The 24,534-nt window shown below is 45.6% G+C and overlaps 1 protein-coding gene across 6 annotated transcripts in view; it reads right to left on the bottom strand.

The window, feature by feature from the left end:
• LOC140385666 (probable C-mannosyltransferase DPY19L4) overlaps nt 1-24,534 on the bottom strand; it is a 154,942-nt gene that overhangs the window by 30,747 nt on the left and 99,661 nt on the right. For 4 of the 6 annotated variants that reach the window (XM_072468056.1, XM_072468055.1, XM_072468053.1 and 1 more), the window contains 6 exons: nt 17,988-18,107; nt 16,789-16,909; nt 16,630-16,686; nt 13,453-13,535; nt 8,310-8,442; nt 6,795-6,953 (listed from right to left, as the gene is read on the bottom strand). In XM_072468056.1, the coding sequence (XP_072324157.1) occupies nt 6,795-6,953; nt 8,310-8,442; nt 13,453-13,535; nt 16,630-16,686; nt 16,789-16,909; nt 17,988-18,107 (673 nt within the window). Of the gene's footprint in view, nt 1-6,794; nt 6,954-8,309; nt 8,443-13,452; nt 13,536-16,629; nt 16,687-16,788; nt 16,910-17,987; nt 18,108-24,534 lie in introns of those variants that run through there. The other 2 variants (XM_072468057.1, XM_072468058.1) reach the window with 2 other exon arrangements.

Genomic DNA, 24,534 nt, shown 5'->3' with positions numbered 1-24,534 from the left:
TCCCGACTCCGGAACTCAATCCCTCTACCAATAAAGGCCAACACTCCATAGGCCTTCTTCACAACCCTATCAACCTGGGTGGCAACTTTCAGGGATCTATGTACATGGACACCTAGATCCCTCTGCTCAGCCACACTTTCAAGAACTTTACCATTAGCCAAATATTCCGCATTCCTGTTATTCCTTCCAAAGTGAATCACCTCACACTTCTCTACATTAAACTCCATTTGCCACCTCTCAGCCCAGCTCTGCAGCTTATCTATATCCCTCTGTAACCTGCTACATCCTTCCACACTATCGACAACACCACCGACTTTAGTATCGTCTGCAAATTTACTCACCCACCCTTCTGCGCCTTCCTCTAGGTCATTGATAAAAATGACAAACAGCAACGGCCCCAGAACAGATCCTTGTGGTACTCCACTTGTGACTGTACTCCATTCTGAACATTTCCCATCAACCACCACCCTCTGTCTTCTTTCAGCTAGCCAATTTCTGATCCACATCTCTAAATCACCCTCAATCCCCAGCCTCCGTATTTTTTGCAATAGCCTACCGTGGGGAACCTTATCAAACGCTTTGCTGAAATCCATATACACCACATCAACTGCTCTACCCTCGTCTACCTGTTCAGTCACCTTCTCAAAGAACTCGATAAGGTTTGTGAGGCATGACCTACCCTTCACAAAGCCATGCTGACTATCCCTGATCATATTATTCCTATCTAGATGATTATAAATCTTGTCCCTTATAATCCCCTCCAAGACTTTACCCACTACAGACGTGAGGCTCACCGGTCTATAGTTGCCGGGGTTGTCTCTGCTCCCCTTTTTGAACAAAGGGACCACATTTGCTGTCCTCCAGTCCTCTGGCACTATTCCTGTAGCCAATGATGACATAAAAATCAAAGCCAAAGGTCCAGCAATCTCTTCCCTGGCCTCCCATAGAATCCTAGGATAAATCCCATCAGGTCCCGGGGACTTATCTATTTTCAGCCTGTCCAGAATTGCCAACACCTCTTCCCTACGTACCTCAATGCCATCTATTCTATTAGCCTGGGTCTCAGCATTCTCCTCCACAACATTATCTTTTTCCTGAGTGAATACTGACGAAAAATATTCATTTAGTATCTCGCCTATCTCTTCAGACTCCACACACAATTTCCCATCCCTGTCCTTGACTGGTCCTACTCTTTCCCTAGTCATTCGCTTATTCCTGACATACCTATAGAAAGCTTTTGGGTTTTCCTTGATCCTTCCTGCCAAATACTTCTCATGTCCCCTCCTTGCTCGTCTTAGCTCTCTCTTTAGATCCTTCCTCGCTACCTTGTAACTATCCATCGCCCCAACCGAAACTTCACACTTCATCTTCACATAGGCCTTCTTCTTCCTCTTAACAAGAGATTCCACTTCCTTGGTAAACCACGGTTCCCTCGCTCGACGCCTTCCTCCCTGTCTGACCGGTACATACTTATCAAGAACACGCAGTAGCTGATCCTTGAACAAGCCCCACTTATCCAGTGTGCCCAACACTTGCAGCCTACTTCTCCACCTTATCCCCCCCAAGTCACGTCTAATGGCATCATAATTGCCCTTCCCCCAGCTATAACTCTTGCCCTGCGGTGTATACTTATCCCTTTCCATCATTAACGTAAACGTCACCGAATTGTGGTCACTGTCCCCAAAGTGCTCTCCTACCTCCAAATCCAACACCTGGCCTGGTTCATTACCCAAAACCAAATCCAACGTGGCCTCGCCTCTTGTTGGCCTGTCAACATATTGTTTCAGGAAACCCTCCTGCACACACTGTACAAAAAACGACCCATCTATTGTACTCGAACTATATATTTTCCAGTCAATATTTGGAAAGTTAAAGTCTCCCATAATAACTACCCTGTTACTTTCGCTCATATCCAGAATCATCTTCGCCATCCTTTCCTCTACATCCCTAGAACTATTAGGAGGCCTATAAAAAACTCCCAACAGGGTGACCTCTCCTTTCCTGTTTCTAACTTCAGCCAATACTACCTCGGAAGAAGAGTCCCCATCTAGCATCCTCTCCGCCACCGTAATACTGCTCTTGACTAGCAGCGCCACACCTCCCCCTCTTTTGCCTCCTTCTCTGAGCTTACTAAAACACCTAAACCCCGGAACCTGCAACATCCATTCCTGTCCCTGCTCTATCCATGTCTCCGAAATGGCCACAACATCGAAGTCCCAGGTACCAACCCACGCTGCCAGTTCCCCTACCTTGTTTCGTATACTCCTGGCATAACATATTAAACCTGTTAAAACATATTTTTGGAGAATATTTATCTGGGACAAGGCAGTTGCCATTTAGTTTTGTTTTTGTTTATATATTATTTATTTCTTGTTTATAAAACTGGCCATTGTTATTTATATTGTTATTTTACTGTGTAAAGGATACACAATGTACTGTGATGGTTGGCCAAAAATTTTCAATAAAATATTTTTATTTTTTTTTAAAATGTATCAAAACAGGTTACAGCAAACACATACCCGGGAAACATACATCCCAACAATCAACTACACAGTCTGTACAGATTTTTCCCCTTTTTCACCCCCCTCCCCCGCGATGAACAGCCCCTCAAACACAGTCACAAACATCCCCCATCTTTCCTCAAACCCCCCCTGAAGAGCCCCTTAACTCATACTTTATCTTCTCTAACCGCAGGAAGTCGTACAGGTCATCCAACCAAGCCGCTACCCTCGGTGGCGATGCCGACTGCCACTCCAGCTAAATTCGCCGCTGTGCAATCAGAGAGGCGAAGGCCAAGACATCGGCCTTCCTCCTCTCCATGAGCTCCAGCTTCTCTGAAACCCCAAATAGCACCACCAAAGTGTCCGGGTCCACCTCCTCCTCCACTATCCTGGCTAAGGCCACGAACACTCCCACCCAGAACCTTCCCAATTTTTCGCAACCTCAAAACCTGCGTGCGCATGATTCGCTGGCCCCTGCCCACACCTCTCCCACTCATCTGCTACCCCCTGAAAGAACTCACTCATTCTCGCCCGAGTCATGTGCACCCTGTGCACCACCTTGAACTGTATCAGGCTCGTCCTTGCACAAGAAGAGGTCCCATTTACCCTACGCAGTGCCTCACTCCATACTCCCCAATTGATCTCTCCTCCCAATTCCGCTTCCCATTTCTCCTTGATCTTCACCAACCGCCTCCCTGCTCCCCCAGTCACTTATATATATCCCAATTCATCCCTCCCCTCCCACATCCGGAAGCAGCATTCACTCCAGCAGGGTGTATCCCAGCAACCTAGGGAACCCCCTCCAGACCTTTCGTGCAAAGTCCCTAACCTGCAAGTACCTGAACTCAGCAGCTCTACCCTCTCCCTTAGCTCCTCCAGACTGGCGAACCCTTCCTCCAAATGCAGGTCCCTCACCTTGACCAGCCCCACTTCCCTCCACCTCCTGTATACGCTATCCATCCTCCCCAGCTCAAACCCATTATTCTCACATAGCGGCGTTAGCACCGACATCCCTTCCACCCTAAAATGCTTCCTCAACTGATTCCATATCTTCACTGTGGACTGCACCACCGGGCTCCTTGAATACCTACTTGGAGCCATTGGCAACGTTGCCATCACCATAGCCCTCAAACTAGACTCCTTACAAGATTCCTCCTCCATCCTCAACCACTCTACCCCTTCTCCTTCCCACCACCGCCGCACTTTGTCCACATTCGTCGCCAAATAATATTCAAGACAATTCGGCAACGCCAACCACCCTCCCCCATCTGCTGCCTCTGCCTCTGTAGCAGGGTCCTCCCCACCCTCGGCACCTTCCCCGCCCATACAAAGTCAGAAATGATCGTGTCCACTTTCCGAAAAAAGGCCTTAGGTATAACGATCGGGAGAGCCTGAAAGATAAACAAGAACCTCGGCAGAATATTCATTTTCACCACTTGGACTCTCCCCGCCAACGTTAAGTGCAGTGTATCCCACCTCTTAAGATCCTCCCTAGCCTCCTCTTACAGCTTTGTTAAGTTCCATTTATGGAGTCCCGTCCATTCCCTCGCTACCTGAATCACGAAATACTTAAACATATCCCTCGCTACCATAAATAGCATCCCCCCTAAATTAGCCCGCTGTGCCAGCTCATTCACTGGGAATGCCTTGTTTTTCCCTACATTCAGCTTGTATCCTGAGAACCCTCCAAACCTCCCCAGCAGGCCCATAATCCTTCCCATACTCTCCAACGGATCCGAAACATACAGCAAGAGGTCGTCGGCATAGAGCAACACCCAATGCTCCCTCTGTCCCCTCATAATTTCCCGCGACTCTGCCGACCCCCTGAGAGCCATCACCAATGGCTCTATGGCCAGCGCAAACAACAGCGGTGACAGCAGGCACCCCTGCCTCGTACCCCTATGTAAGTCAAAGCTTTGTTGGCTCATATCATTTGTCCTCACCCTCGCCCTTGGTGCCACATGCAGCAACCGTACCCATGCCACAAATCTCGGCCCAAACCCAAACCTTTCCAAAATCTCGAACAAGTACCACCACTCCATGTCCATGGACACCACCACCTCCGGTACCAGAGCTCCCGACGGATTCATCACCACATTCAACAGCCGTCTTATATTACTCACGAGCGGTAGCGGATGTGGCACAGTGGTTAGCACTGAGGCTACGGCGCTGAGGACCCTGGTTTGAATCCCGGCCCTGGGTCACTGTCCGTGTGGAGTTTGCACATTCTCCCCATGTCTGCATGGGTTTCACCCCCACAACCGAAAGATGAGCTGGTCAGGTGGATTGGACATGCTAAATTGCCCCTTAATTAGAAAAGAAAAATAATTGGCTACTCTAAAATTTTTTTTTTTTTTTTAATTACTCGCGAGCTGCCTGCCCTTCACGAAGCCGGTTTAATCTTCTGCCACCACCCCGGGGACACACTCCTCCATCTTCCCCGCCAACAACTTAGCCAATACTTTCACATCCATGTTTAATAGTGATTGGGCCTATACGACCCACATTCCAACAGGTCCTTCCTCTTTTTGGGGATTAGTGTGATTACTGCCTGCGTCATCGTCTCCGGCAACTCTCCCGTCTCCAGTGCTTCATTAAACGCCCCCAACAGATGTGGTGCCAGGTCCGTCGCAAATTCCTTATAAAATTCCGCCGAGTACCCATCCGGCCCAGGGGCCTTCCCCGACTTCCCCTTGTTAATTAAGAACCTATCTGGATAGCACTGCTGCCTCACGGCGCCGAGGTCCCAGGTTCGATCCCGGCTCTGGGTCACTGTCCGTGTGGAGTATGCACATTCTCCCCGTCTTTGCGTGGGTTTCACCCCCACAACCCAAAGATATATAGGGTAGGTGGATTGGACGCGCTAAATTGCCCCTTAATTGGAAAATTGGACACTCTTTAAAAAAAATTTTTTAAATTAAGAACCTATCGAGCTCTGCTTTAAAAATATTGAAAGATTCTGCTTCCACTACCTTTCGCGGAAGAGAGTTCCAGAGACTCTCAGCCCTCGGAGATAAAATAATTCTCCTTTTCTCGGTCTTAAATGAGCGACCCTTTATTTTTAAACAGTGACCCCTAGTTCTAGATTCTCTGACAAGAGGAAACATCCTCTCCACATCCACCCTGTCAACACCCCTCAGGATCTTAAGAACATAGAACATAGAACATACAGTGCAGAAGGAGGCCATTTGGCCCATCAAGTCTGCACCGACCCACTTAAACCCTCACTTCCACCCTATCCCCCAAACCCTAAGGGAAACCTTAAGGTTTCGATCAAGTTGCCTCTTACTCTTCCAAACTCTCGTGGATACAAATCTAACCTCGCCGAATTTTCCTCATAAGACTTGGTATTTGTAGGTAACATGATTCTTAGCTTTTGAAGAAGAAAACCATAGCACACTATTCAGTTGTGAAAATGAAATAGCAACTGACCATAAGATTCTCGGATTCCATTCAAATGATTTTAGGATTCAATGGTCAATTGCACCTGTGCTTTGCATTATATAGTGGTTTATTACATTGCTAAATATACTTTTTAATTCAATTATCTAATTTAAATGTGTGTTAAAATATGGGTACTATGGTCGCAGAAGCTTGTAAACTTCAGCTAGGTTTAAAAGTATTACGCACCATCTTTTTGTATCATTAAGCAATGTATCCAGTATTGAACTTTACAATAAAATCAGCAAAATACAGTAGGAATCTGGAATCTGAAACAAGAGCAGAGGATGCCAGAAAAACTCAGCAGGTCCGGCAGCATCCATGAGGGGGGAAAGCAGAGTTAATGCTTCGAGTCCTTTGACTCTTTGTCAGAACTGTAAGGAGGGAGATTATGTTAGAGCTGTAAGAGATTGCAACAAAAAAAATAGCAACTTTAAGAACAAAAGACTGATGGCCGGGTATGAGGGGGTGAGGAAAAGGAGAGATATTTGCTTTGAGACAATAAACTTTACAAAGCAGTTCTGTAGGTAGGAAGATTTAACTAAAAGGGGTTTACCACAGAAAACTATCATCTGATATGTCTAAACCCAAATGAGAGGGAAAAATACTTGGGTTGACACTCCCTCCCAACCACTGATGCAAATTGTTGCTTTTGTGTAAAATGTCAATTCATACATTATACCCTTAGAACCTAGCATTAGACAGCTGGAAACTGAGCAGCAAGCAGAAAAAAAGCAACAATTAGTGGCCTTTTTAAAAAACTATAGAATGCTTCAGCATAACCAAATGCCATCTCAGGCTTCCTGCCAAACCAAACCAATGCATGATTACTGGAAAATAAATATAACTTACATGGCCATTTGCAACATCCAGCAAGTCCTTTACACGGCAGCCTTTGACTGGTCCCATGTCGTTACAAATTCCTTCTTCAATTATGAAATAATCGGCTTTATATGACATGAGAATCATGTAAATATCTTCTGCAGATCTCCGAGAATATACCTGGTAGATCTAGTGACAAAAACAATAAAGCTCTGAAACCAAAGCAACAAATTGGCATTAAAACCACCAAGCTATGGATTTGCCTCTCTATGAGAAGAAACATTCCTGCTTTAACCTGCCACAATAAAAATGATGTATTTAAATTTACTCTCGAGTAGCATAACTTTACTTTAGTAGCATTAACCTAGAGAACAAAACCATAACTTTTTTGCCTTCTATGCAGACAGTGCTAATTCATGAGGGAAGAGGATTCCAAAGGCATTCGCCCCTCAGTATTTTACTCAACTGGTCATTCTTCATGGATAAACATAGAAAGAGTGTAGGCATATTGTGAAAGTTGAGCATCACAGCAGATCATGATCATCCAGCCAGGCACTTTGTTCAGCAGGGTTCACTAGAACATAATAATTAGGAGCAGTCAGTGGCCTATGGGCAGCACAGTGGTTAGCACGGTTGCCTCACTGCCAGGGACCCGGGTGTGATTCAGACCTTGGGTGACTGTCGGTGTGGAGTTTGCATGTTCCCCCCAGTGTCTACGTGGGTTTCCTCTGGGTGCTCAGGTTTCCTCCCACAGTCCAAAGATGTGCAGGTTAGGTGGATTGGCCATGATAAATTGCCCCTTAGGTTGGGGTTGTTGGAATGGGGTGGGGGATTGGGCCTGGGTAGGGTGGTCTTTTGAAGTGTCAGTGCAGACTCGATGGTCAGATGGCCTCCTTCTGCACTGTAGGGATTCTATGATTCATTCAGCAAAACAGCATTTTGGGCAGCATGCTGGCACAGTGGGTAGCACTGCTGCCTCACAGCACCAGAGACCTGGCTTCAATTCCGGCCTCAGAGGAGTCTGCACTTTCTCCCCGTGTCTGCGTGGGTTTCCTTCGGGTGCTCCGGTTTCCTCCCACAGTCCAAAGATGTGCAGGTTAGTTGGATTGGCCATCCTAAATTGCCCTTAGTATCCGAAAGGTTAGGTGGGGTTACTAGATTATGGGGCTAGGGTGGGGCTCTTTCAGAGGCTAAGTGCAGACTCAATGGGCTGAATGGCCTCCTTCTGCACTGTAGGGATTCTATGTAAATATTCTCCACTTCCTAAACTAAGGTACAAAGACCAACCATAACAGCCTTACATCCGGATCCCAGTTGAGAAGTTAACTGAGCATACAAATCAAACCTGTAACCCAGTCTTATCTGTTCTGCAATGAATATTGCATCTTCCAGTTAAACCATCGGTTGGGTCCATACTGAGGGAAACACCTAAAATGCGCAACTGATTCACGTCAGCGGTTCAATGCCAAATTGATACAGTGCCTATCCAGTAGAACTAGTATACAACATGACATGCAGTTTGTGAAGTCAATAAGAGGTACTCACTTCCTCTGTCCGTTTTCGCAGGTCTCTATCTGAATAGAGTGGGTGGGTCGTCACTGTTCGGCCAGTACAGAGTTTCACAGTTCCCATAAGTTGCATACTTCCAGCAAACACAGCAGCAGCTGGGGTCTGTCGTCTGGGTATCAAGAGTATTAAAAATTAAAATAGTTTTTTTAAAACAATTTGTAAACTTTAAAGTACAAAAATTACAGACATTTTTAAAATGATGGTGAAAGCACCAATAATCTGGCTCAGTAGAATACAAAAGGAGGTTTACGCAAAACTGTAAACCTTTGATAGACAGTTGTGGAAGGTTAAGAAACCTAATATATTTAGTCAAAGGATGAGTGAACATATTTGCATCGCGAAAGCTCCTCATCACTTCCGTCAGGGCATCCTAAAGTGCTTCATATACAATGAAATGCAAAGTTACAAAGCACGCAATCCCTTGCCTACTTTATGAAACAGGAAAATGATATATTTGGTACATGTGAAAGCGAGAGGGAGCAAGGCATCCAAATCCATTTTCCACCATTTAAAAAATGGTAGGGTCTGTTTTTCATTGGCATGAAGATCAAAATTATAGTCATAGAGTTTTACAGTACAGAGAAAAGACCTTTGTGTCTACGCCAGCCATTGAGTACCTATCTATTCTAATCCCATTTTCTAGCACTTCGTCCGTAGCTTTGTATGCTATGGCAAAATGAGGAACGTGAGCATCGATCTCACTACCTCTCACAAGGAAATCGAGCTCTACCATTTGAGCTGATAACCCCAGCTTGAAAATAAACAACGTTCTTGACAGCTCAAGACGTTGCAGAGCCTACTGATCCCAACTTTTAAAAAATATATATTATGGCAGAGGACATGCACTTTAAAGAAAAATCAAATACCAGCACCAGGAAAGATGGTGGCATAGTGGTAACATCATTAGTAATCCATTGGGCATAGGTTAAATCCAATTAATAAAATCTGGAATTGAAAGCTAGTTTTAGTAATTGTGACCATGATGCAATCTTTTTTGTTGTTAAAAACCCACCTGATTCATCAATGTCCTGTAGGGGGATAAACCCTGCATCCTGCCTACAGATATACAGCATTGTGGTTGACTCTTAGCTGTCCACTGAAATGGCCCACAAAGCCACTCAGTTATAGGCAACAATTGCTGGCCTTCCCAGTAACAATCATATCGCATTGGGCAGCATGGTAGCACAGTGGGTAGCACTGTTGCTTCACAGTGCCAGGGACCCGGTTTCGATTCCCGACTTGGGTCAATGTCTGCGCGGAGTTTGCACGTTCCCCCGTGCCTTGTGGGTTTCCGCTGGGTGCTCCAGTTTCTTTCCACAAGTCCCATAGGACGTGCTTGTTAGGTGAATTGGACATTCTGAATTCTCCCTCAACGTACCCCGAACAGGCGCCGGAATGTGGTGACTTGGGGATTTTCACAGCAACTTCATTGCAGTGTTAATGTAAGCTTATTTGTTATGCTAATAAAGATTATCAAAGATTTTTTTTTTTTAAATCCCTTACTACATGGAAAAAACGGGTCTGTGCTCTGCAACTGTTCTATAAAGGTAGAGAAAACCAAAGTATAAAAACAAAGATCGGGGCGAAATTCTCCCGAAACGGCGCGATGTCCGCCGACTGGCGCCCAAAACGGCGCCAATCAGACGGGCATCGCGCCGCCCCAAAGGTGCAGAATGCTCCGCATCTTTGGGGGCCGAGCCCCAACATTGAGGGGCTAGGCCGGCGCCGGAGGAATTTCCGCCCCGCCAGCTGGCGGAAACGGCCTTTGTTGCCCCGCCAGCTGGCACGGAAATGACATCCCCGGGCGGCGCATGCACGGGAGCGTCAGCGGCCGCTGACAGTTTCCCGCGCATGCGCAGTGGAGGGAGTCTCTTCCGCCTCTGCCATGGTGGAGACCGTGGCGGAGGAGGAAGGGAAAGAGTGCCCCCACGGCACAGGCCCGTCCGCGGATCGGTGGGCCCCGATCGCGGGCCAGGCCACCGTGGGGGCACCCCCCCGGGGCCAAATTGCCCCGCGCACCCCCCAGGACCCCGCCCACGCCGCCTTATCCCGCCGTTCAAAAGGTGGTTTAATCCACGCCGGCGGGACAGGCAATTTATCGGCGGGACTTCGGCCCATCCGGGCCAGAGAATCCAGCAGGGGGGCCCGCCAACTGGCGCGACCCGATTCCCGTCCCCGCCAAATATCCGGTGCCGGAGACTTCGGCAACCGGCGGGGGCGGGATTCACGCCAGCCCCCGGCGATTCTCCGACCCGGCGGGGGGTCGGAGAATGACGCCCCTGGATTCTCGGTTTGTGAGACAATGTTCTCCCGCAGGAGCTGAATTTCAATAGTTTTATGATCCCCTTGTGGTCATAAAGCAGGATGCAATTCCGTATTCCTGGCCATGCCATTTTATGCATGGCATGGATTACGAGGATATTCCTGATACTGGGCCGCCATCCTGAGTGGGCAGCCCGATAGCGGAATCCCACGGCTGGCACCCCCCTCTATGCACCGCAAATTGGCCTCGACCTGCGCCGCAGCGAAATGACACGCCCACAGCACCGAGAAACTCACCGCTATTGAACGGCACTTAGCGGAGAACATGTGGCCGAGGCCGCACATTCTGCACCGAGGAGCTACGCTCGCCGGAACTCCTCAGTGCAGCGAGAGATCGGAATGCCATTTCTAAATAGCTTCCCAATCGTTGGATCTCCTGATGTGGCCCGCCACACCCCAATCCCCCAAGCCCCAGCATTCTAAAGGAGGTCCTTAGGGCCCCCCCCACAACCCCCTCCTCCCCCCCCCCCCCCCCAATTCCCCTCCCCAGCCTCAACTCACTATGAGGTTCCCAGACCCGGGCCCCCCCACACTCCCCAACATCCGCGCAAGGCACCCATTGCCCGATCGCTGCCGTGCAGAAAATGCCAGCTTGGCACCTTGGCCGTGTCAACTTGGTACCCGAGCAGTGCCCCTTCCAGCTGGCACTGCCAGCTGGCACCCAAGTGGCACTGCCAGGGTACCAGTCTGACAGTGCTAGGGTGCCCAGGTGGCATCAGCAATGCCAGGGAACCACCCTGCCAAAGGGCATGGACTTGGGGGTCTCCGATCCCCTGGGAGACTCCACAAGTGCAGTTCCGTCTGGTCCCCGTTTATAGGAGACCAGTACTGAACGGCACTCGCCCAAGGTCTAAGAGGATAGATCCTAATGCCACAGGAAGCAACATTGCTATATTACAGTGACTAGCTGCCTCGCACTAATGTGCAGATTTGCCAAAAAGTGGTCCCCACCCACAACGGGCAGGATTTACATTGCAGCATCTTACAAGATCGCATTGGGGGGGTGGGGGGGGGGGGCACCTAGGCTATCCAGGGGTTGGGGGGGGCACCCAGGCTATCCAGGGATTGGGGCTTCTGTGCAGTGCGGTCGGGGGGGTGCCGATTTGCAGTAGGGGGTGGGGTGGGTATGTGTGGTGGCTTTGGATGCTGTTGACAATCGTGAACCTGGCGTGGTGGATCTTGCATTGGGCCAAGTGATCCTCGCCACGTGATGCCCGGCCACGGGGACCGAGGAATCACTAGAGGGCAGAGCAAAGGGCCTCGGGCTCGTGAAATAGATGCAAATAGGGGTCATTACGACCTATTTGCATTTATTTCCATGCTCCCACTGGCGAGCAGCGTGGAACTTGTTCACGCTGTCAGTGAGGGGTCGGTGCATGGCATTCGGGCGCCAACCCCGATTTTGCCCCAATGCCCGATTCTCCATCCCATCGGGGAATACATTCTGGACTTCCCGGGAACGAGAATCCCACCCAAAGTATTTGAAATTAAATCAGTAACATGGTAGAAAGAAAACAATCCTGTAGATTATAAATGGCTTTCAATAGCCCTCTGCAAGTTATTTTAGCTATCTCCATTCCAAGACAAAAGAAAATAGTTATATTGTGAACAAGAGAAAGTACAGTGACTGGAGTTGAATACTGGTTTAATGGGCTGCACTTGACCTGTCCAGCTGTTATTGGCTTTATAGTATGAAAGTGCAATTATTTTGCCTCTTATAGTTTAAGGTGAGGTAATGTGTTTTGAAGGTTCACTGATTATGTAGTTCCGTAACAAAGTGGAATGTCAGGCAGCAAATTAAAATGCTATTATGCATGAAGCTGGAGTATTCAACTAAAGTTGTCTGGCTCAGCTGTATGCAGAGTAGGATCTGCTGAAAAGGTTCAATTCAGCAGATTGATGAAACTGCTTCTAGCATGACACGTGCCACACTGTACTGATAGATAATCTGGTTTCTGTCTCAACCAACTGCTGTCGCTTTGTCCAACCATGTTCAGCCTTCCATTTAAATTTGGTAACAAATAGAAGGTTATGATCTGTCCTAAGAGAATCGGGCTAAAACTGAGTCCCCAGTTACATTCAAAAACTGGTAATTAAATGCACATTAGTAGCAAAGCTAGATCAAATTAGCAATTTGATTGAGCGGATTTGACTGCATTTGGTTCACATGCCCGTGAGTATATTTATATACATATATATTATATGTATGTATACAGTGCCTAAATACCTAATATTGCATGTGGTAAAATATTGTTGCATCACAGAAATCATTCCTTAAGTGTGTTTTGGTGATTTTCTTTCCCCCTCAAGGTGAGGGATTTTAACACTGAGAAATGAAACACTTTCCTATTTCATCTGTCTTGCTTTCCATTCAAACGCTTGATAAGCTAATATGGCTTCCATATTTTTTCTCATTCCCGTTCTCTTTGTTCTGTTCCTCTTTAAATGCTGTCTCTGTATTTTTTTCCTGTTTTAATTAGAGTGTTCCCCTTCTGCTACCATAGTAATACCCCAGGCCTCATTTCTCTCTGCCCTCACCTCAGAAGGTACCCTCTGTGTCGATGTCAGCTGAATTGTCTTGGGCATTAACCAATGCTTTTGTATCAGGATGCCCAACTGGCACCAAAGTTCGCCAGTGGCATCATGTAGATGAGGCCTCAGGCTAAATTACCAGTGAGCCTCGGGTCTTCGTCAGCTGACCAAGCCATTTTTCATCGATGATGAAACCAATTTCTCAGCGACAGACTTTAATAAATAATACACTCACCACACGCACACCACACAAAGTACAACTTACTTGATCCAGCTCATCAGCTCTACGGTATCAGAATCATAAAATTCCTGAAGGTCAGAGAGTTCAGCCATTACATCTGGAAAGAACTGATGTGCAAGTACTTTAAATTAAATGCTTAATGATCAGCAAAACTAAAACAAATAAGTGAAATATCCTATTATAAAAGAATTTGCCTTGCCCCTTCTCCTGAATGTAATGACATTCCATAGTACAGTTCCTCAGTCACTAAGCATCCTTAGCACCTCATTTAAGTGGCCATTTCTCAAGTATAATCCAAAACAGTTTATTGATAATTCACAGAGACATCACAGTTGAGCAGCTGAAGATTTTGAGACGGAGGTGAAGAAAAATTAGAGGGACGGGTTAAAGGCGCCTTTTCGTAATCAACTTGATTGCAGCTGACTTGGCAATGCTCAATGTGAGAAATGGTAAACATTTTCACTTAATTTTCTGCATTCTTCCTGACAGTTTCCCAGCCTCCCTTAGTCCCAGTTAACTTCAATATGATTGTTCTTTTCCAGGAAAACGAGACTTCCCAGCACAGTTCCCTGGAGCACACAGTAAGTCCATCATATTGGTCTCAAAACAATCAATTCATTCTTGCTCGTTGCTTTCAGTCTCAGCCCATCACTTTATCCATGTGGCTTTGATATCATGTTCCTTAATTTATAAGAATTATCTTCTGCAAAGCCTTATCAAACAGTTCTGAACATCCAGATACAAAAACATTCACCGCATTCCCTTTATATAGATCCCCTATGATTTCCTCAAAATAAATCAATTAAGCTTGCCAAGCATGATCTACGCTTTGCTATGCATGCACTAATTTCTTCCTAAACTATGGGCCCTAGAAATTTTCTCATAACCAAGACTATTTATGACCCAAGTTGTCTTGGCTAATTTAGTTCCCATTTACTGTACAGGATAACATATAGCAGCAGCCTTCAGTCTTTTCGTGCTATATGAATATATTTGAATATCGTTAAAAATAATGGCGAGTGCCTCTGCTACCTTTTCCCCAATCTCCTTAAGAAGTCTGGATGTATATCATCCGAACCTTGTGACTTGTTTTACTCTATCTTGTTCATAATTCATATGTTCGGAATATGACTTTTAGGTTGGAGATTAAAGTGTCAAATGTAAGCTAAATGGAAAAAACAGGTTAAGAAACTGAAAAAACAACCTTAATGTAAAGGCAAATCAAAAGAAGCATAAGTTTAGTTAGCCTGTGTTTATCTTCCAATGTCAGCGCTGATAGCAAAAAAGATAATTAAACAATTTCTGGACATCTTAATTGAGACTGGAGAAAGGGAAATTATATCCATCAGAGATATAAATTGTTCACCAAAGAGAAAATCTCAGCAGGTCTGGCAGCATCTGTAGGGAGAGAAAAGAGCTAACATTTCGAGTCCAGATGACCCTTTGCTTTGACAAAGAGATTTTCCAGCATTTTCTCTTTGGTTTCAGATTCCAGCATCCGCAGAAATTTGTTTTTATATAAATTGTTCAAATGGGTCACCGAATCAAAGAGTTGTGTTGAGGGTAAAACATAATTGGTTTGCATTTCTGTTTTGGAACATCCCGAAGCCTGCCACATTGTCATACGGGCTATAGGGATTAGACGGTTCCTTTGTTTAATTTATCTTTGTGTTTGCTTACAAATCCAAGCAGTTCAGTTTTGGAACAGACAGAGGTAGTTGCTGATTTGGTCTTCGGTCGTCTGCAACTCAGAGTTGGAAAAACTAACACAATTGAATGTTATTCCAGCCTGCACCTTAAGCATAGAAAATGCTAACTTTATCGATCACTGGGTGGAATGCAGACCCGGGGGGGGGCGGCGGGGGGGGTTCAGTTCAGTTTGACATTTGTGAGGGGTAAAGAAGTTGGAATATTTGCCCAGTTTGAAGCTAGAGGAAGAAATCTACAATCATCATAACAGAACCTTGTGACAGAAGCAGTCAGCAGAAATAAGAAGGCTCAGACAGGGCAGTTGTACGTCTGCTGGCAGTCAGGTCAAGGAGGAGTCCACAGATATGTGGTCCTTGCGTAAAAGTTGGAGGGTCACTTAGCCAAAAGCTAATGGAAGAATAGCTATAAATTTTGCACATTGGAGAAAGCTGGAATACCGAGAAGAGTTGTAGTAAATTCTGGAGGGATGTGGCATACTTTGAGTTGGTTCCAAAAGAAGTGAATGACCCTTCAAGATTGTTGTAATGTACAGGTGAACTCTTGGGGGTGAAGAAAAAATAGAACCAAGTTCATAAAATAAGTAGTTATAAATGATATAGTTAAGTTACTAGTGCTTGCTTGGTTTAATTCTTCTATGCAATAAGGTTTGTTTTTGTGTACAAATGTGAAATCTTGTTGTGTAGCTCTGTCAGGGTGTTCAGATTTCTATTTAAACATCAACAGTCTCTAACAAAATCATAATAAACATAATCCAAAAACTTAAGCATTTCCACATTCCTTCATTCCCTTGCATAACATGCTTCTTTCATCTTTTAGTCCCACTCCTTCTTTGACCATTCTTTTACCAATTATGTGCTTATAAAAACGCTGGCTTTTCCTCTGTAAATTGGCAGCCATCGTTTGTTTTCCTTGGCCTTCCTAATCTCCTATTTTACTTCTTGTCTATATCTTTTATGTTTCTTACTGTTCTTTAACCAGGAAGCATTGGACCTATTCATGGCCCTCAACAATCCTACATTAAAGCAAGCAAGAAGGAGCCAGATTTAAGTGAATTAAGGCAGACTAAACCATCAGTATTACTGGGGGGAAAAAAGACATACTATCGAAGCGTTTTGTCTTGCACTCATCAGGACAGAAGGAAGAATACCAAATTGCCTGAGAAAAGGGTGCTGATTGGTTGGCACGGCAGTTCCGATTGGTCATGGAGAATACCAATCAGCACCCTGTCTTGATGGGTGCAAGATGTAACGCATCAACTGCAAATCTCTTTTTCTAGCAACACTCAAGTCCTGAACTACCAAATAAACTACATCACCAGCTTAGCCAGAAACAGAAAACAGTCATCACCTACCCAGAAATGCCTTTCCCACATCTTCCTACTGTTTGAATTACATGGTCACTTTTCGTGAGTGATTTCAAAACATGTCTGATTAATGAATGTGCTTGTTAATATATCACAATGCTGAAACAGAAATTTGCAAATGTACTCACATCCTTCCACATGCTGAACCCTATTATTGTTGGAACTGCAGTACTTAACATAAGTGCCTAAATTAAAAAGAAATACAAAGAATATTATTACTTCTGTAGAAGAAAAGTTAATAAAAAGCTTGTGGTCCTCAAGGATCCGAAAGAGTATTCTGAATTCACCAGTAGCATTGGAGGCACTGTTCTTAGTCGCAACCACTTAAATACAGTCATCCAGATCTCAGGAGAGCAAACACCAAAGGCAGTGAACATACAGGCATAAGGAGTCCATAAATATTTCAAGCTGTAAAGACATAATGTACGGTAAGAGTTATTACAAGTAATGCTTTTTAAGTTTTTGTGACAAGACAGGGAATTCCCACTCATGTCAATAAGGTTGTGCAATTAGATCCAGAAAGCTCAACAGCACCACCATCTGGGTGCTGTCTGAAATAACTCCATCTTTACAACCTTAGAAGGACACATATTATATCTCTGAAGTGGCACGGTGGCGCAGTGGTTAGCACTGCTGCCTCATGGCACCGAGGCCACGCTAAGCTGCCTCATGGCACCGAGGCCACGCTAAGTTACCCATAATTGGGAAAAAAACAATTGGGTACTCTAAATTTTTAAAAAAACATATTATCTCTATATAAATGCATATTTATTTATTTTCTGGTCTGCCCTCATTGACAAGTTAATAAAAAGATTGTATTAATAAGAGTAATCACCCTACCACAAATTGCACCACTCAATATTTCAGACAGCAACATCTCATATAACATGATGATTCCTGGGAGACAGTCTATGAAGATCCCAGCTTCAATCTGTGGCCATGCTAAGTTAACGGATAATGGATCCAAACCAGGATAGAAATGGGGGTGCTACAACTGGCCTTTAGTGGCCTGGACAAAGAGAGAAAGGAAACTAGACAGACTGTTAGTGTCCATGACGATGTCAGATGACAACAGGATCAGATTTGTTACATCTTTCTCCCTCACGCACACAAAAACTACTGTTATCCTTTACAGATATCACAAAATTAAAGTCCCATAATTTTACAGTCAATGTGGAAACAATGTGAATTATTTTTAAAACTTACCAATAGGTTTAACAAAATAACAAAAATTAATTAACTCCCTCTTCTTACTCAAAAATCAGTATTGAACTGAGGCAAGAGGAAGAATAAGCGATTGAATTTTATTTATATGCAGTTCTCCTTAGCTATGACTTATTTTTTTTAAATGAATGTGCATACTGAGGCCAGCGATGGATTACTAGGATTTTCCATTAATTTCCTAATACCCTGGCGATTCCAAGAACTTGAGTTCTTATTGCTAACATCACTTTAAAAGGTGCCCCCAGAATCTTAACACACTTACCCTTGGAACATCAGTGCTAATGAACCAAAGAGCACCATGTGGAACATGTGGTAAACCACTTCTGGTCGTTCACCGATCACCATATTCTCCAGCAAACCATCACTTTTTTGAGGCACCTCACTAAAGAAAAACAAACAAACTCAAGAAGACAAATTATCACACTAAAATCTATACAACTTCAATGAAAGGAACATAACATAGAACAGTACAGCACAGTGCAGGCCCTTCGGCCCACGATGTTGTGCTGACCATTTATCCTAATCTAAGATCAACCTAACCTACACCCCTTCAATTTACTGCTGTCCATGTGCCTGTCTAAGAGTCGCTTAAATGTCCCTAATGACTCTGACTCCACCACCTCTGCTGGCAGTGCATTCCACACACCCACCACTCTCTGTGTAAAGAACCTACCTCTGACATCTGCCCTATACCTTCCTCCAATCACCTTAAAATTATGTCCCCTCGTGACAGCCAATTCCACCCTGGGGAAAAGTCTCTGGCTATCCACTCTATTCATGCCTCTCATCACCTTGTACACCTCTATCAAGTCACCTCTCTGCCTTCTTCGCTCCAGTGAGAAAAGCCCTAGCTCCCTCATCCTTTCTTCGCTCCAGTGAGAAAAGCCCTAGCTCCCTCAACCTTTCTTCATAAGACATGCCCTCCAATCCAGGTAGCAGCCTGGTAAATCTCCTCTGTACCCTCTCCAAAGCATCCACATCCTTCCTTTAAAGAGGCGACCTGAACTGGACAGAATATTCCAAGTGTGGTCTAACTAGAGTTTTATAAAGCTGCAGCAAAACCTCGCGGCTCTTAAACTCAATCCCCCTGTTAATGAAAGCCAACACACCAAACACCTTATAAACAACCTCATCAACCTGGGTTGCAACTAGTTACGTGGACCCCAAGATCCCTCTGTTCCTCCACACTTCCAAGAATCCTGCCTTTAACCCTGTATTCAGCATTCAAATTAGACCTTCCAAAATGAATAACTTCACATTTATCAAGGTTGAACTCCATCTGCCACTTCTCAGCCCAGGTCTGCATCCTGTCAATGTCCTGTTGTAACCTGCAACAGCCCTCAACACTATCTGCATCTCCCCCAACCTTCATGTCATCAGCAAACTTACTAACCCACCCTTCCACTTCCTCATCCAAGTCATTTATAAAAACCACAAAGAGCAGAGGTCCCAGAACAGATCCTTGTGGGACACCACTGGTCACCGACCACCAGTCGGAATACTTTCGATCCACTACCACTCACTGTCTTCTTTCGGCCAGCCAATTCAGTATCCAGACAGCCAAATTTCCCTGTATCCCATGCCCCCAAACTTTCTGAATGAGCCTACCATGGAGAACCTCATCAAATGCTTTACTGAAATCCATATACTCCACATCCACGACCCGACCTTCATCAATGTGTCTCGTCACATCCTCAAAAAATTCAATGAGGCTTGTGAGGCATGACCTGCCCCTCACAAAGCCATGCTGATTATCTTTAATCAAACTATGTTTTTCTAAATAATCATAAATCCTATCTCTCAGAATTCTTTCCAATGTTTTATAGGGGCTGGTTTAGCACAGGGCTAAATAGCTGGCTTTTAAAGCAGGCCAAGCAGCACGGGTTCAATTCCCGTACCAGCCTCCCCGAACAGGCGCCGGAATGTGGTGACTAGAGGCTTTTCACAGTGCCTTATTTTAGATGTAGTAGAGAATCCTTCCACCAGCTTTGCCAAAGTTGCAATGTCTGTACCACAGTAGAGAAACAAAAATGTTACTTTCACATTGTAGACCTATGTAGACACTATAGGATCTGGCTATGTATTTTTGAAAGTTTAAAATAATTTTAAACCTATTAGAATACAATGGCCGAGTGGCAGCACGGTGGCGCAGTGGGTTAGCCCTGCTGCCTCACGGAGCCGAGGTCCCAGGTTCGATCCCGGCTCTGGGTCACTGTCCGTGTGGTGTTTGCACATTCTCCCAGTGTTTCCGTGGGTTTCGCCCCCACAATCCAAAGATGTGCATGGTAGGTGGATTGGCCACGCTAAAGTGCCCCTTAATTGGAAAAAATGAATTGGGTACTCTAAATTTTTTTATTTTTTTTTAAATCAAAAAGATTTTTTTAAATAAAAAAATACAATGGACGCGATCCAATGGCCACTCTGCACCGGAAAAGCAGCTTGCTGTGGTGCAGCATGGCCATTAAAAGTCGGGAGACCCAGGGCAGCACGGTGGCGCAGTGGTTAGCAATGCTGTCTCACAGTGCCGAGGTCCCAGGTTCGATCCCAGCTCTGGTCACTGTCCGTGCAGAGTTTGCACATTCTCCCAGTGTTTACGTGGATTTCACCCCCACAACCCAAAGATGTGCAGGGTAGGTGGATTGGCCACGCTAAATTGCCCCCTAGTTGGAAAAAATGAATTGGGTACTCCAAATTTTAACAAAAGAAGTCGGGAGACCCTGCTTCCAGGATCTACCCAGCTCGCAATGCCTCACGGGGACACTGCGATGTGAATCCCGGCCACAATGGGTGGGATCACTTTCTGTCATATCTGCATTTTAGAGCGAGGCAGTAAGCCTCACTCTAATGTGCAGATTCCAGAGGTGCCCGAGACTTTGGGATTCAACCCCTTTGCCTCAGAGACCTTGGACGACGTTGTTCAGCACAGGTCCCCACAAATGGGGCCAGACGCAACATCACACGTGGGGTTCTCCCAGGGCAGGGGTTTTCAAACTCAGGGTCGCGACCCGCAGATGGGACACAGGCAGGTTTCGGGAGGGTCGCGGCGCTTGGTCGCGGCATTCCCAATCGCAAAGATAGAGTCCAAATGTGATGACCACTCTGGGGGCTCAGAGGCCACTGTAGCCGCCAGTTGGTCAAGGCAGTGGCAGATTGGGGGTTGAGTCCAGCGATTCTTTGGGGGTTGATGCCAGTGATCGATCACACACACGCACGCACACACACACACAATGTCGGAAAGACCAATGAACTGATCATCAACTTCAAGAAGCGTAGCATGACACACACTCCCATCTGCATCAATGGCTCCGTAAGTGTAGATGGTCAATAGCTTTAAGTTCTTGGGGGTCACCATCACCAACAGTCTGTCCTGGTCCACTCACGTTGATGCAACAGTCAAGAAAGCACAACAACATCTCTACTTCCTGCGGAAGCTAAAGATATTTGGCATGTCTGCATCGACTCTCACAAACCTCTACAGATGTGAAACAGAGAGCATCCTATCCGGCTGCATCACAGCCTGGTATGGCAACTGCTCGGTCCAAGATCACAAAAAACTGCAGACTGTAGTGAACTCAGCCCAACGCATCACACAAACTTGCCACCCCCACATTGATTCTGTATACATCTCCCGCTGCCTCAGGAAGGCAGACAGCATTATCAGAGACCCCTCCCACCCAGGCATTGTCTTCTTCCAGACCCTTCCATCAGGCAGAAGGTACAGAAGTCTGAAGACCCGCACATCTAGACATAGGAATAGCTTCTTCCCCACAGCTACAAAACTCCTCAACGACTCCCCCTCGGACTGATCTGTTCCCTGTAAGAACACTATTCACAACGCCCTATGTTGCTATTGCTCATGTATTTGCTTTGTTTGGCCCCTTGTTCCGCACTGTAACCAATCACTGTTTGTCGATGTACCATTTGTCAATGTTCTCTGTTGATTATTCTCTTTGTCTACTATGTACGTACTGTGTACGTCCCCTCGGCCGCAGAAAAATACTTTTCACTGCACTTTGGTACATGTGACTATAAATCAAATCAATCAATCAATCAACACACCTCACCAAGATTGTTGCTGGGTGCATACTTCCAGCAAGTTAAACAGCACCCCATCACGACAGGAAACTGGAGGCAAATTGAAAAATGTCTCGTTAATAAGGCTCTTCATGAGTGCAATTGGCTATTTGCTTCTTGGGGATTGGTAGCACTGCCAGCCCAGAATATGTTCGACATATACGGCCAGCACAAGGAATAAGGTAGGGAAACTAGCATGCTGGCCGGCACAGGTATTTTACACATCTTCATCCCTACCAAAACATTCAACCCCATGAAGCTGTTGGATTGTCATAAAAACCCAACTAGTTCACGCCTGTCCTCGAGGGAAAGAAGCATGTCATCCTTCTCCGAGAGGGGACTTCATTCCAACACCAATGTGGCAGACTCTTGTATGCCCCCTGAAGCCACTTAGTTACATTAATTCACAACACAGAATAGCACTGTGACAGCTGTGGCTCCGTTGGTAGCACTCTCACATCTGAGTCAGAGGACTCACTACAGGACTTGGAGCACAAAAATCACTCGACATTCCAGTGCAGCACTGAGGGACAGCTGCACTGCTGGAGGTGCCGTCTTTCAGGTGAGATCCTAAACCAAACTCCCTCAACTATAAGTAAAAGATCTCATGTTCTGAAGAAGAGAAGGGAGTTATCCCTGGTGCCCTGGCCAATATTTATTCGGAGATAAAAGCAAACGTCTGCGGATACTGGAATCTGAAACAATAACAGAAAATACTGGACAATCTCAGCAGGTCTGACAGCATCTGTGGAGAGAAAAGGGAGCTAACGTTTTGAGTTATTCCCCCTACCAACATCACAAAAAACAAAAATCATCACCACATATCTGGTTGAGGGAGCTCGCGGTGTGCAATCGGGATTAATAATAATAATTTTATAATAATCTTTATTGTCACAAGTAGACTTACATTAACACTGCATTGAAGTTACTGTGAAAATCCCCTAGTCGCCACATTCCGGCGTACACAGAGGGAGAATTCAGAATGTCCAATTCACCTAACAGCGCGTCTTTCGGGGCTTTTGGGAGGAAACCGGAGCACCCGGAGGAAACCCACGCAGACACAGGGAGAACATGCAGACTCTGCACAGACAGTGACCCAAGTCGGGAATCGAATCTGGGGCCCTGGAGCTGTGAAGCAGGAAATGTTACGAGTCCTGAGCTGGAGCTCCAGAACCAGCTTTTCTTCTAGCCAAGCAGTTCTAGGAGAGGTACAATACTGCCATCTACCTGATCAAGTGGAAAATTACCCACTTACATCCCATCTACAAAGAACAGGACAAATCCAATCTGGTCAATTACAGACTCATCGGTCTACTCTCGATCATCAGCAAACGTGATGGAAGATGTCGCCAACAGTGCTATCAAGCATTATTTAGTAATAACTTGTTTGTCGATGCTCAGTTGGGGTTTCACCAAGGCCACTGGTCTCATTATGACTTTGGCCCAAACATGGACAAAAGAGCTGAATTCAAGAGGTGAGGCGAGAGCAATTGCTCTTGACATCAAGGCAGCATTTGACCAAGTGCGGCATCAAGGAATCAGAGCAAAATTGGGAATAAGGACGTAAACTCGCCATTGGTTTGAGTCATACTTAGCACAATGGAAGATGTAATTGTTGGAGGCCAATCATCACCCTCAGGCCATCACTGAAGGAGTTCCTCAGGGTAGAGTCCTAGGCCCAATCATCTTCAGTTGCTTCATCAATGACTTTCCCTCCATCAAAAGGTGAGAAGTGGATATGTCCACTAATGGTTGCACAGTATCGAGTATCATTTGCAACTCCGCAGATATTGAAGCAGTTCATGCTCATACGCAACAAGGCCCGGACAACATTTATACTTTGGCTAATAGGTCACAAGTAAAGTTTGAGCCACACAAGTGTCAGGCAATTACCACCTCCAATAAAAGGGAGAATCTAACCATCTCCCTGTGACATTCAATAGCATTATCATCACCGAGTACCTCATGATCAACATCCTGGGGGGTTTCCAGAAACTTAACCATAAACATAACTAACCATATAGTCTGTGTGGAGTTTGCACTTCCTCCCCGTGAATGCGTGGGTTTCCTCCGAGTGCTCCGGTGTCCTCCCAGTCCAAAGTTTTGCAGGTTAGGTGGATCGGCTAAATTGCCCCTTAGTGTCTAAAGATGTGCAGGTTAGGTGGGGTTACAGGGATGGGTGGGGGAGTGGACGTGGGTGATGTGTGATATGTTCTTTCAGAGGGTCGGTGCAGACTTGATGGGCTGAATGGCCTCCTTTTGCACTGTAGGAAACCTATGGTTCTAAATACTGTGACTACAAATGCAGGTCAGAGGCTAGGACTTTTTCAACAAGTAACTCACCTCCGGACTCCCAAAGCCTTTCTACAAGGCACAAGCAGGAATGTGTTAGAATAGTCTCCAACTGCCTGGGTGTGATCCAAAAACACTCAAAAGATGTTTTACCACATCCAGGACAAAGCAATCCGATTGATTGGCCCCCCCATCACATTAAACATGTACTCATTCCACCGCTGAAGCACAGTGGCAGCAGTGTGTACTATATACAAGATGCACTGCAGCAACTCATCAAGCTCTCTTCAAACTTCCAAATCCGTGACCTTAACCATCTCGAAAGACAAGGGCAACAGGTGCATGGGGATATCACCACCTTCAAGTTCTCCTGCAAGTCTATTGACTCTGGAAGAGTTCAAATAGATTGGAGGGTAGCTAATGTAACCCCACTTTTTAAAAAA

The sequence above is a fragment of the Scyliorhinus torazame genome, chromosome 11 (genome assembly GCF_047496885.1).
Source record: "Scyliorhinus torazame isolate Kashiwa2021f chromosome 11, sScyTor2.1, whole genome shotgun sequence".
In the NCBI taxonomy this organism is placed as follows: Eukaryota; Metazoa; Chordata; class Chondrichthyes; order Carcharhiniformes; family Scyliorhinidae; genus Scyliorhinus; species Scyliorhinus torazame.
Note: the sequence above shows the minus strand (reverse complement) of the source record. Positions and strands in the feature narration are given on the sequence as shown.